This window comes from Herpailurus yagouaroundi, unplaced genomic scaffold, assembly GCF_014898765.1.
Source record: "Herpailurus yagouaroundi ecotype Mexico unplaced genomic scaffold, PumYag 166, whole genome shotgun sequence".
NCBI classification, from domain to species: Eukaryota; Metazoa; Chordata; class Mammalia; order Carnivora; family Felidae; genus Herpailurus; species Herpailurus yagouaroundi.
Genome location: NW_024412407.1, coordinates 1,497,501 through 1,510,479, shown reverse-complemented (window position 1 = coordinate 1,510,479; position 12,979 = coordinate 1,497,501). Strand labels below are relative to the sequence as shown.

Genomic DNA, 12,979 nt, shown 5'->3' with positions numbered 1-12,979 from the left:
TCTCATACTAAATATTTAACACAACATTAGAGAAGGTTTTTCCCAGACTTCGCCAGGCACCGGCTGGGCGGCTGGCGCACTGCTTACCACTCGTTTATGACTAATCTGAGTCCCTAGCCGCCGGCAGCACAGCAAGCCAGACAAAGTTGGGACACTGGCTTGCTGCTGGGCTGCCTCACCTTTGGAAAACTTCATATACTCTTCTGGGGAGTCTCTCCAAAGGGGAAAGGGAGTCTTAACATACAGCCCTGGCCAAGAAAAGAATGGACTTCTTCAAACTCTTGTAAACAGGCACTGGCCCTCTGCGGGTTGGCAGGGTAAGAGTCCCTGAGAGTTGGGGGGAAGGATTCACATCTCTTGTGGGACCAGGCAGTGGGGAAAGAGGTCTTCATTCCCCTCCTCGATCTTGGGCTCATCACCGGGAGGAGGCAAGACCCCCAAACGTGGCAGCCCTCCTCCTTTCCCCAATCCTGGGGGGGGGGGGAAGAGCAGCAGCTAGAAAAAAAAATACAATTACCCCCTCCCAGCCACCGCCCCCGCCCATCCCACCGCCCACCCCACCCCAACCCTCTCTCTCCTCCTTTGCTCGCTCTGTGGAATGGAGAGGAGGGGAGTGACGAGAGAAAAACGAATACAAATCTGCAATTGATTTTCATAATGTTTCTGCGGTGTTTGCAAACCAATCGCCTGAACGTCCCCATCTTACCTAAGAGAGAACCCCTCCTACGTCTGCGAAGTGCTCCGAACTGATATATGACAATATCTACTTTGGATCACGTGCTCGGGGAGAGAGACTAAGACGGATAACGCGTCATCTCGCCTTCCCAAATTTTCCCCCCTCGCTAGATCGGGTCCAAAACCTCCATCTGGAGCCGGCAGGAGAAGAGAACGATGTTTAACTCGGTCAACCTGGGCAACTTCTGCTCGCCGTCGCGCAAGGAGAGGGGCGCTGATTTCGGCGAGCGAGGGAGCTGCGCCTCCAACCTCTATCTGCCCAGTTGCACTTACTACGTGCCCGAGTTCTCCACGGTCTCCTCCTTCCTGCCCCAGGCCCCCTCTCGACAGATCTCCTACCCCTACTCAGCCCAAGTGCCCCCGGTCCGGGAGGTCTCCTACGGCCTGGAGCCATCCGGCAAGTGGCACCACCGGAACAGCTACTCCTCCTGCTATGCGGCGGCCGACGAGCTCATGCACCGGGAGTGCCTGCCTCCTTCCACGGTCACCGAGATCCTCATGAAAAACGAAGGCTCCTACGGCGGCCACCACCACCCCAGCGCCCCGCACGCAACCCCCGCCGGCTTCTACTCCTCAGTCAACAAGAACAGCGTCCTGCCTCAAGCCTTCGACCGTTTCTTCGACAACGCCTACTGCGGCGGCGGCGACGCGCCGGCCGAGCCCCCCTGCCCGGGCAAGGGCGAGGCCAAGGGGGAGCCTGAGGCGCCCCCGGCCTCGGGACTGGCGTCCCGGGCTGAGGCGGGGGCCGAGGCCGAGGCCGAGGAGGAAAACACGAATCCCAGCTCGTCCGGTTCAGCCCACTCGGCGGCCAAGGAGCCGGCCAAGGGAGCCGCCCCCAGTAGGTAGCAGCGGCCGGGATACAGGCGGGCAGCGCGGGAGGGAGCGGGAGAGGGAGGGCGAGAGCAGGGGGGAGGCGAGGGGAGCGGGGACGGCCTCGTGTTTTGGGTCAGTCCGATTTTATGTGGAGTTTTATAAGCATTCAAAGGATTTTATTATAACCTACAAAGCCCTCTCTCCCAACGACTCGACTTTTTACGATGGAGAAGGGGTGGGGAGGGAGGGAAAAGGGCTCTTTGGAAAAGCCGGGTGAACCCCCCTCCCCGTTATCTCCCTCGGTCTGTGAAATTTTTAAAAGCGCCACCATCGCGAGCGATATTAACTTTGATCGTGAACTTAGAAGAGCATTTAAGGAAGGATGGGGAGCCGGGCTGCCGGGGGGGTGGGACGGAGGGGAGGGGTGGAGGGGGAGAAAGGGGAGGGCGAGGGAAAGACAGGGAGAAACTCAGAGAGGGGGAGTGGTGGGGGAGAGGCAATGGAGCAGAACCTGAGACCGGAGAGGCCAGCCGGGACTGCTCTGCTTCTTTTAAAAACTATTTTTGAAATGTTCAAACTATGTGTTCGCGGGTCCTTGAGCAGAACCCCAGCCAGCCAGCCGGGGGGAGCCTGGCGACAGGGGGTGGGGAGAGGCGGCTCAGGGGGCTCCCTAGGCTCCAGGCCTGGGTCTCCGTGTTTCACTGCGGTCCTCGGCCTCAGCGCCGGCCTAGCCCGGTAGCTGGGCAGGCGCGGCCCCGCCGGGCGTCCTGGGGCGCCAGGGCCCCCGGAAGCGGCTCTCGGGTGGCTTTGGTGCCTGCTCGCTTCCTCCCCTCCTCCCCACTGCTCCCGCCCGATCTCACTTCTTCGCGCCTGTTCTCCGCGGTCCCCCTAGATTTGGGGGGGGGGGGAAGGGTGGTGGGTTCTCAGAGCCACTAGGAGGGCAGCGCAGGAAGGGGCAGAGGACAGCGGCTGGGCAGGCGTCCCCCCCCCCCCCCCCGCCCCGGGACGCACTTGGCCCGGTGGCTTCCTTCTCCCCCAGACTCCGTCAGCCAAGGCTCTCGCCCGAGGGGAGGGGCGCCGACCCTGCGGTGGCCGGGATCGGACGAGCCGGACCTGGCAGGGGGTCCGGGGCTTGCCCCAGCACCGCGGCCGGGGCTAGGAGAGCAGGCCGGCCCGGCGGGAGGGCTGCCTGGCGGTGGGCTGGGAGAAGGGCCGCTGAGCGCTCAGCGGGCTGGGGTCGCCCGGGTCTCACGTGTCTCTCTCCCCTCTCCTCGCACTTGCCCCCTCCCCTCCCCTCCAGACGCCCCCCGCACCCGCAAGAAGCGCTGCCCTTATTCGAAATTCCAGATCCGGGAACTCGAGCGAGAGTTTTTCTTCAACGTGTATATCAACAAAGAGAAGCGGCTGCAGCTGTCCCGGATGCTGAACCTGACGGACCGACAAGTGAAAATTTGGTTTCAGAACAGAAGGATGAAAGAAAAAAAACTAAGCAGAGACCGGCTGCAGTATTTCTCGGGAAACCCTCTGCTGTAACCGCAGACCGGGCCCTTTTGGGGGAGGGGGGGGAAAGGGGGAAATTATTTTATTTTATTTTTATTTTTTATTTTCTAACTCGCCTTCTTTCCGCGGGTGGAAAACTGGACTGTGGCCAGGGCTGGCCCCCACCGCCGTCGCCCGCACTTCTTTCTGGAACCTCCTTCACCTTCCGTCTGACTCTCGCTGTGGGACAGGGACCGAGCCTGGAAAGAGGGTGGAAGGGAAGTGTCCGACCCAAGGCGAGTGGACATAGCTGGCGCCGAGGCCAAGACTCTTTATTTAAAAGAAAACACACCTCGCGACGATGTCTTGCTGCTTGGATTGGGTGGGGGAGGGGCGAGAGTCGTGGGCGCCTGAGAGAACAATCCTTGAACCAAAAGCCTTCCTTTGCCCAAGTGAAAAGATCTGCTAAGACACCGTGTCTGCGAGGGGAGACATCTCGGGCTCCCCGCCCCTATCCCACCTAGCCCCACTGCTAGGGGGCAGCTAAATGTGATCCTGCCTTGCTGTGAAATTTCTGTACCTTCGACCTGGTGTTAGGTGTGCAAAGTCCTTGTCCTACCTCCGTCTGCGCCCAGGCCCCGCCTGAGCCTAGTTGTTCTCCCCCGTGAACGTGTAGAGTCCTTTTTTGAAATTTCTTAACTGGTGCATTGAGGTTTCCTAACCTATTTCCAAACGTGCCCCACTCCATGGATTTATAGCTACATAGTCTATGCAGTTGTTACTTCCCTTTTTTTTTTTTTTAAAGGGAAAAAAAAAAGATTGGGGTGGAGGAAGCCGTAGGGAGGTGGGATTGGGCGCCTCCCCCATGCTGGGGCCTGAATTTTTGTAAATAAATTTCACAAGCGTTGCTTTCTACCCAGAGGGGACGGGGTGGGGGGGGGGGAGGACTCGCCTGGAATGAGATTCCAATCATCTATCTCTCTCCATGTGCGTGAGTGCGCGTGTACGTGTGCAATCCCCACCCTACTCCCGTCCCAGAGGGATTGCTGTGAATTTTTTTTTTTTGGTGGCAAATAAAGATATTTCATTCTGTTCAATATTATGATTTTATTTGACCCTTTTATTAGCCCCTCTCCTCTTAAAATCCTCAGCGCTCCCAAGGCGGAGGAGGAGGAAGGCGGGGAGAGCCCAGCTGGTGAGGACGGGCTGGTGAAGTTGAGGTAGGCCGGAGCTGGTGAGCCTGCACCCTCACTCCACTGGCTGGGGCAGAGCCTGGCGGTAGCTTCCTCCTGCTCTCAAGCTGAGGACATTCCGGTGCTACTCTTAAAGCTCTCCTTTCTCACGTGCAGCCCGAGCCGCGTCCAAACTCCCAGCAACGCTTTCTGTTTAAGTACACGTTTGTTGTGGAGTTAATTGTAACCATCATCGAATTTAAATTTATAGGAATTTTCTTGGCTCCACCGCCCTCCCGCCAGATGTCTCCGTCTGTCGCAGTTAAATGTGCAGGGTTGAGGGTAGGGCTTTCATTTTTTTTTTTTTTCTCCATGAGAAGACTGTATTGGAATTTTTATATACAGTTTTGAAGGAGGGAGGGGAGAGGAGGAGAAACCAGCCCCCTCCCTTTCTTCACCAAGACTGGCCCCTGAGGGTGGAAAGGTAGGGCCGGCCCCCCTCCCCTCAGGCACAAATGGCCAGGGTCCGTCCTCCAGACACAACTAGATGCTAGATTGGGGCCACCCTGATGTTTATACATTGGGTCTCCCAGAGTAGAAAGCCCCAGAGATTTGTTTTGTAAAGGGTTGGCATGAGGTGGGGTACCGGATAAGGAGGTGACCCATGGGGAGATTCACCACACCCATCTATATTTGCTGCTTTTTTTTTTTTTTTTTTTTTTTTTGGTATAAAGATAACCACAGTCCTTTCAAGTGCTGTCAGTGGGGGCACTCTGTCAGTCTCTGCTCCAAATTCGTTACTTAGGGGCAAAGATTTGGAACTAATTCTTCTCATCTTTTCCGTGTCTTTGGAAACTGTTCTTATATAAGTCAAAGAAAATGTTTTGGTCAGTACACCTCTGTGGAATGAAAGGCAAAACACCTTGAGGGTGGACAATCACATCCAGGCTCCGTCGTTGTTTTTGATGACAGGGATCCATGCAGCTTAAGTATCTGAATCTGTAATGTGTACATGTGAGTCTTCAGATGGAATTTGCAAGCTAAGGTATATAGGCAGCCCCACAATTCCCTTATGTGCCCACACACAAATATTTTAAGTCAGTGTACCTATGGGTGCACATGAGAAGGGATATTATATGTATACTTTTTGCTGTAGGATGGAGTAAACCTGACCACATGCACATTAAGGGCTTGTGTCCTCTGTGGTGTGTAACCACTGGCAGTGTTTATGAGCGTCAGCAATAATGCAACTGAGGGTCCTCTGTGTGTGTGTGTATGTGTATGCGCAAGACCCCTCTAGCCATGATATTTATCCCCTAGTCGTATGAAGGAATACTGTTGGCCTGCTGGCCATGTTGCCTATAAAATAAGATGGAGATAACTCTATAGAGCAAACCTGTTTATAAGGCAAAATATTAATCTCTGAATGGATAGTGATTTTGGAGAAAAAGATTTAAAACCTACAACTACCACTTTCCCTGCAAGATGCATCCCAGGAAAGATCCCTGGCCCCAGAAGGGATTTCGGAAGGCTGGGGGTGCGGGTGTGTGTGTGTGGGGGGGTGGTCATAGCAAAAGAAAAACAAAGGCTTCTGTGACCCCGGCCCAGGAACCTGCCAGTCCTTGGCGACCCTCTAAAAAGAGAAAAAAGGGGTCTCTGTCCCCCAAACAAACCCACCTTCTGGCCCCTGGGACGTCCAACCCCCCTCGCCGGTCAGGGGCATTCTGGGCTCAGCCTCTCTGGGTAATCCCCTCCAGCCGAGGCGCTGGCCGGGAACAAAAGATCTTCGTCTAGACGCCGCCATAAAGCACCCCCCCGCGCCTCTAAACCCAGTTTCATTTCGCCCTTAACGACCCAGTCTGGCCTGTGTTAGAAAATGCTTCCGCTCTAAATAGTAAACAAACCCACAGCGGATGGTCTTGGCTCCCCCAACACACCCCAGACCCCCACGCCATTACCCTCTTGCCCCGCATTTCCCCCCTCTTCTCTTCCAGCTTTTCTCAGCTCCCAGCTCCCCCACCCCCCCCACCCCCCCAGTAAATAAACCCGAGGCCGAGTTCAAAGTTTCTCGGAGCTAAGGAGGAATGTTGGTTGTAAAAATCCAAGTTTATAGCGCACGTGGGAGTTTACAAGGGTATTAAGTGGTGTGGGCTGAGAGAGAGCACTCTGGGCCCCTCCCCCTCTCGCTACGGGCTTTAGGGGTGCAGGGGGAACTTTGGGAATTTGCAGGGAGAAATAGGTTGGGGCCAGCCTTGCGCTGGGGTTTCTTTGTCCCTCAGACCCCTGGGTTGCTGAGGAATTGGGATGCCAGGGCCCCTTGAAAGACAGCTCACACAACCCCACCAAGCACCCCTGAGAGAAAGCCCACACGTTCTAGGTGTCCCGGATGGAGAGGACGGGCAGTTCTGCTTTGGGGAAGCCAGAAAGATGCAGACCAGGTGTCTGAAAGGTAAACCGACATGGGCATACCTAGAGCCACTTCTCCACCAGAGGGAGAAAAACTACTTGGGGCTTTTTTCTCGAGTGGACTGAGGGCAGAGAGGGATTTTCTCACCAGAGCAAAGAAGAACTTTGAACTTCAAGGAAGTCAAGGGCGCCACCCCTTCCCTCTCCCCGCCCCTCTCAGGACTCTGTAGGGCAATTCGTTTCTGGGCCAATATTCCCTCAAGGGGGCAGTCCCAGGGGTTTCCTGGTGCCCCAGGGCGGGATAATGCTGTTTGCTGAACCCTCCCTGCTCCGAGCCCGCCAGAACCCTGTGCACGCGACTACACTCTTTATTATTCATATAAACCTTTGGAAAAGGCAACGCCCGGGAAGTTTTTATAACTTTGTTTGGCATAAAAAGTTTTACAAGATTCCTCCTCCCTTTTTAAAAAACTTAAACTTTTGGTTTCGCCATGGAATGAAATTTCAGGATCTTTGGGAGGTTGTGGGGAGAGAGGTTCTGGGGCCCGGGTGGGGGAGGCAGTGGTGTCTGAAGCTGCCTCGCTCTGCCTCAGGCAAAACAAGGCTTAAAGGTTGGAGTCCGCTTCTTCCTGAGGCCCACCTTGAACCCAGCTTTGGGGGCTACCGGCTAACAGAGGCTGTGGGCCTGCAAGAGTCCCCGCCACTCAGCTCTTGAGACATACCCTCACAGACCCCCAAAGTTCGGACAATGTCAGCAGGCCCAGACATTCCCCATGACACCCTCTTGTTCTCTTGCAGACATCATTCCCCCCCCACACACACACACACAGCCCCAAACACTCCCTCAACCCACTGCACAAAGTAGAGACCCATAACCTTGACTCAGACCGCTGATTTGGGAGAGTCTACACACATAGTTTTGCCTCCCTGTTTCTTGCAAGGTCCACACTGGGTTTTGAAGAAAGACAGGATTCAAAACGCCAAGAAATTCCTGCCCAGAGGTTCCAGGGCTTGAGTGGTTTTGCAAGACTGAAGGAGAAGGAGGGCCAGCAGGCTGCAGTCCGGAAGCTCAGAGAACAAAGGTGCTCATGTGGGAACATGGCTTTGGGCTGCTAAGCCCACCAGTGACCCCTTGGATCTGTCCCCCCCCCCCACTCGTCTGGGACTGACAGAACCCCACTCCTTCATTTCCTCAGCCTTGGGGATGCCAGTTGGGCTCAAGTCAAGGCTATTTTACTGTTCAGCTCTGGAGATCAGGACAAAGGTGGAGCGACTTCTCCAAAGACAGACCTGGTGGACGAGCCTCCTTTGCGGTGATGGAATTGAAGACACCTGAGCCCTCGAACCGGGCCCTTCAGGGAGCCATCGGAGTCAGTAGGAACGGGCCCCAGCGCCCGCTTTTCTTTTCCTCTAATGGCGACTGCTGAGGCCTGGCCGCCGGCCGCTGGCAGCCATACACTTCGCCTTGTAAGGAGCCGAGTTATTAAGGCTGAAGGCAGGAGAAGGTCAACTCCAAGCCTGAGCAGTGAGGCTGGGGAGAGATGCGACCGAGCCTGGCGCCTTCCCCTCCCTGAACCCTGCACAACAGAGAAAAACAAGAAAGGTTGGCAGGGGGGGGGGAGGGTATGGAGAAAGTCAGGGGGGAAGGAAAACATTGAGGAGGAAGGACAAGAGCAAAGAACAAATTGTGTAACGAAGGAAGAAAAAGGGAAGAAGGACATGAAGAAAACGATGAATTGAGAAAGAGGAGAGATCAGAAAAAATGAAGGAAAAAAGAAATTGCAGGGGGAAAAGAAGGAAAGAAAAAGAGAAAGAGAAAGAACCAAATAAAGGGAGAGAAAGAAGGATGAACAAAAAGGAAGGAAGGAAGGAAGGGGAAAAAAAAGATGGAAAACGGATCTCCGAAAAGGAATTTAGTCGGTAAGGGAGGAATGGGGTTTTTCTCCGGAGCAAGCCGGCCCGACCACAGCCCTGACTTCCCGCTGGAAACCCAATCTACTGGGGCAACTTGGGAGCAAATCGCTAAAGTGGGGGGCAAGGCTCCCCCTGACAAAGACACACTCCCATCTGTCTCCTTCTCTCCAAGCTTCTTTCCAAAGTCTCTTCTGTCTGGTTTCGATTCAAGAGGCAAAGCAAAATTACTGGCCGGCTTCGGCAGGGCAAGAATGCAGTTGTGCTGGCTTAGATTATCAGACTTCAGGATATGGGGAGTGCAGGGAGCGTTGTTTTTTAGGTAAAGGTGACTGTTTGTGGCTGTGTGCACACAACTAAGCGCAATTTCGACAAGTACGTGAACGGGTAAATTCCATAGCATCTGGGTGCAAATGTGTACAACGTCCAGATGTGAGAGGAACTCTGACGGCCGGGTTGCCAGGGTGGCTGTGAGATCCGGAGTGGACTAGAGGTCCCTCCAAGTGTCCTGGGTCTCCCATGTCTCTCTCATACCTGTTTGAAAATCGCCTTCCTGGGCTTCTGAGCATTCTTCAGTTTGCCCAGGATTTCCCTGCTCCCAGCTCAGCCTGGCCAGAGCCTTGTGTCAGTGAAGTCAAAAGCAAATTTTTCCTTCAAGTTTTGGGATGAAAATGATTTGTCTGGGCCTCCAAAACAAGAGGAAAACCTCCTGCAACTTTCACCACTGGTGTGATTTTGTTTTCCATTTCACTTGAAGAGATTTCAACACACAAACTTCATTATTATTTTATTTTATTATTTTAGCCCAAAGGGAGAGACACTCTTCCTTTTTTCACTTCACCTTTGGAATTTCCCAGATGATTTCCTGAGCCTCTTTGAGAAACTCTAATTTTTTCTTGGAAAAATCGGGGTGTTTCTGGGGGGCACTTGGAGGGCTAGAGCCCGGAAAACAGTCGCGGTCCCTTTCTGTTCGTTGAGCACTACATTTTCCTTCTTCTGTTTTCACATGGGGACCCCTAGTGCCCCAGCCCTCAGCCTGCCCTCTGGAACCACCGATGTTCCTGGAATATGCAAGGAGCTAGCAAGGAGCACCCTTGTCCGCTCTCTTACTCCCAGTCCCACAGGCCCAGCCCCCCATCCCTGCTGCCCTTCCAGGTTCTGCTGTCCTACCGGGAAGAGGCGCACACAATGCCAGGGTTCTCCGGGTGGGTGGGATTGGTCGACAAGTAGGCACAGCCTGAGCACTGGTCTGGCCGGCAGCCCTTGGATTTTCACATCCCCAAATTGAGGCAAGAAGGGGAGCCCCGGCGTCAGACATAGGCACAGGTCTCTCAGCCCTCCCGGAAAGTTGGGAAAATGGTTTAACAGGGTGAATGCAGCAGCGCAGACTTCTCTGGACCCCAATCCAGTTCCCCAGGGGCGCAGGCCTGAGGGTCTTGGCTCTGCGGGGTAGGGCCGGTGGGTGCCGGCAGCGGCTTGGCCGTGGCAGCCCGAGTGCCTTTGAACGCCAGGCCCGGACAATAGGACGGAAGCGGCCTTTGCTCGTGGCCTCGGAAAAGACGGAGCCCAAGGGGGCAGGGCTGGGACCCACATCCGACTGTACTTCCTTGGACCCGCTCAAATGCCCCCCTCGCCCCCATCCTCACCCTCCCGCTTTCCTTTCTTTCGCCTCCACTGGGGCAGAATCCCAAAGTCTGCAAAAACCCAACAAGTTATTCAAGTCTGCGTCCTCTCGGGGTCTCGTTTAACAGCTCCGGGTTTGCGTTTATCCTGCGTAATTAGAGGCAAACGTTTGTCCCACCGGGGGTCCCACTTAGGCTGATGAATTTGATTTCTTTTTTCATTAATGGGCCGTGTTTATCATACTTTTAATTATTTCAACTTTAAACACTATTCGTTCTTGTGAGGAGGTGAGAGCCGAGGCGAGAGGCTCCTTCTCCCCGGGGGGGGGGGGGGGAGATAATTTCCATTAATAATGGCAAGAATTCTGAAGCGACTCCAACCCCTCCCATGGCTGAGGTAAGGAGTGAGTTTGGGGTGGGTGTCGGGCTGGTAGGGAGAGCCGGTCCGGAGGCGGAGTGACTCCGCTCCTCTCCCGTTAGTTCCCCAGGTTAAGTCTTGGGGCTTGCTGTTTTTGAGAGGTAATCTGGAGTTTGTCCTCTTCACCCCCACCCCCTTCCTTGCCCCCTCCCAGGCTGGGCTCCCATTCTTCCCCTGCGAAGCTCTTGGCAACCCTCCACCACCCCAGCCAGATCCCAGCGTGGCCGGGGCAGAGGCTCCGGGAGGCCCCCAGCTACGGACACCGAGAGAAAAACTAGGAAAAGCTAAGGTTGGCCAAGCGGTACCTGGGTGTGAAGGAGAGGGCCCAGCAGACCCCCAAACAGGGGGCAAGGGCAGGAGACTGGGACGCCAAACTCCAGGGACAGGCACACCAGGCGGGAAAATAAAGGAGATGTGAAAGAGGGGGGGAGGGAACCCCCCCAAAGCCATATAATTCTCAATTGCTTTGGTCTTTAATTTCATCGCCCCATAAATGAGGAAATATCAGTTCCCATACTAAATTTTTATCCCCGGCTGATAAATATGACGGGGAATTTTCGTTGGGTCCTCGTAAAAGCGAACAGTTTCGATCAAACTGGTGGGGAAAGACTTATGCAGATAATACAAACAGAGTGGCCATAAAGTCTCCGCCGTTTCCCGCGGGGTGGGCGGTGGGACAAATGGCTCCCTGGATTGAGTGCCGCCCGGGCTGTCCCAAGTCTCGTCTGGGGCCTAAACAGCCTAACCTTGCCCCGGCCAACCCCTGCGCCGAGCCCACGGCGACCCCTGCAAATGAAAACACAAAACCCTTTCTACTCTCCCCCTGGCTGGCCCTGCAAACAAGTCACACATTACACGTTTTCTTCCAGGATTCCCGGGGGTCCAGGGACCCCTGTGCCTCCTCTCTTGCCCCCTGGATGAGAGAGTTCGGCTGATTTCTTTCCGAAGTCCTTTTCTAGCAGCCGCTGGCTTGGGCCTCTCCAGGAGCGATCCAGCCTCCACACTCCACGCCAGGGCGCCCTGAGCACCGGTCCTTGCCTTGCCAGACTCCAGCCCTTTGGAAAATCGAAACCCCGGGCTTCGTCCGGGGTGGGGGGAAATGCGGGGCAACCGGAAAGACAAGTTATTCTCCAGATTCCGTTTCCTGAGGAAGGGGTGGAGAGTTTAGTTCGCTTTGGGAGAAAGGCCATGGAGAAACGGAAAGAACTATTTAAAATATACCCTGTCCCTTATTTCTCCTTTCCCTTTATTAAAAAATAAAACCCACAAAAACAGGCTGGTTCCTCTCCCCCATTTAAAATCGGCCCCCCCCCCCAGCCCATTCGCTCTGCAAAGGACACGTCTCCGGGTAGGATTTTGTCGCATCTGGTGTCCTAGTTTCCCCGTGTGATACGTGACTCCCCACAAACCAGCGGAGGCCCCGCGGGCTCCCTCTTTCTCTCTGGGAATATTCCCTGTTTTAGTGGGGGCAAGGTCAATTGGAAAGCGAGGGCCGCCAAGGCCTGCAGCAAAGCAGCCGAACCGACTCCAAGGCCAAAGCCTTCCAGCCCCTGAGATGGTGACCCAGGAGCCGCCCACCCTGCAAAGGCCGGGCTGCGCTCCTGGAGTCGGGGAGCCGGTGCCTCTGGTCTTCAGCTTCCTCCTCCCCCGACCCCTAGATCCACTGGAAACCTCCTTTACCCTCCTGGAGCAGTCCTGAAGTGATGGTGACCCCCTCCTTGGTCCACTCCAGACACGGGAGGTTCCTCCGTCAAGCCCCACGGGGCACTTAGAACTCAACCAGCTTCCATGAGCGGAGAGGTCCGGGAACTGAGCTCCCGGGCCAAGCCCAGCGAACCGGGACGCGGGAGAGCAGGAAGTTTAGTTCTGTTTGGGATTCCTTAACTTTTTCTCCCTTTCTCTGCCCACTGGAGCCCTCCCCACCAAGTTCACCCCACACCCATCCCAAGGGAAGAAGCGGGGCCCAGAGGCCAGGAGAGGAAAAGAAGAGGTGAAGCGAAGGGAAGAAGTACCTGAATCGTGTCTTGACCTTTTAATTTGAATTTGACTGTTTTGAGCCCCGAGATGCCTTGATCTCTCCCTCTCTCCTGCATTTCCCCCCTCTCCGCCCCACTTTCCCCAAGAGTTACAGGCTTGTTCCCGGGTAAACAAACCCCATTCTTCCTAGAACCCCCCCCCCCTCCCACCTTCCTCCACCCCTCTCCTGCCCCTGCCGCCCCGGGGGCGCTTCCTTTGTTCGCGGGGAAGGGCTCCGGCGCCCCTACCCCGAGGCGGCTGCTAGGTGGCGCTGTTACTCCACGCTGCGCGCTCCGCCTGCCGACAACTTGACCCCGCTGACGTCACGGCCGTCTGAATCATCAAGGCCATTTTCAAATCCCATTGGTCTAGCCGTCACATGGTGAGGACTGAATGCGCGGATAATT

General features: G+C 55.3%; 1 protein-coding gene and 1 long non-coding RNA gene across 2 annotated transcripts; one reads left to right on the top strand and one right to left on the bottom strand.

Moving 5' to 3' along the window:
• The first annotated feature begins 542 nt into the window (after positions 1 to 542).
• HOXC11 (homeobox C11) lies at positions 543 to 4,126 on the top strand. Its single transcript, XM_040487922.1, has 2 exons — positions 543 to 1,573; positions 2,849 to 4,126. The coding sequence occupies exons 1-2, from the start codon at positions 892 to 894 to the stop codon at positions 3,079 to 3,081; spliced, it is 915 nt and encodes a 304-aa protein (XP_040343856.1). The 5' UTR covers positions 543 to 891; the 3' UTR covers positions 3,082 to 4,126.
• Positions 4,127 to 9,320: 5,194 nt separating this feature from the next.
• Positions 9,321 to 12,954, bottom strand: LOC121038469 (uncharacterized). Its single transcript, XR_005794370.1, has 2 exons — positions 12,237 to 12,954; positions 9,321 to 11,700 (listed from the first exon to the last, which is right to left on the bottom strand). It is a non-coding gene; the product is annotated as an uncharacterized LOC121038469 (long non-coding RNA).
• Between the last annotated feature and the right edge of the window lie 25 nt (positions 12,955 to 12,979).

Bases quoted from the DNA above. Each gene is read 5' to 3' on its own strand.
- HOXC11 (XM_040487922.1), top strand. From the start codon at position 892: ATGTTTAACTCGGTCAACCTGGGCAACTTCTGCTCGCCGTCGCGCAAG. The intron at 1,574-2,848 runs GTAGGTAGCAGC...CCTCCCCTCCAG, and splicing joins GGCCAAGGGAGCCGCCCCCA to ACGCCCCCCGCACCCGCAAG.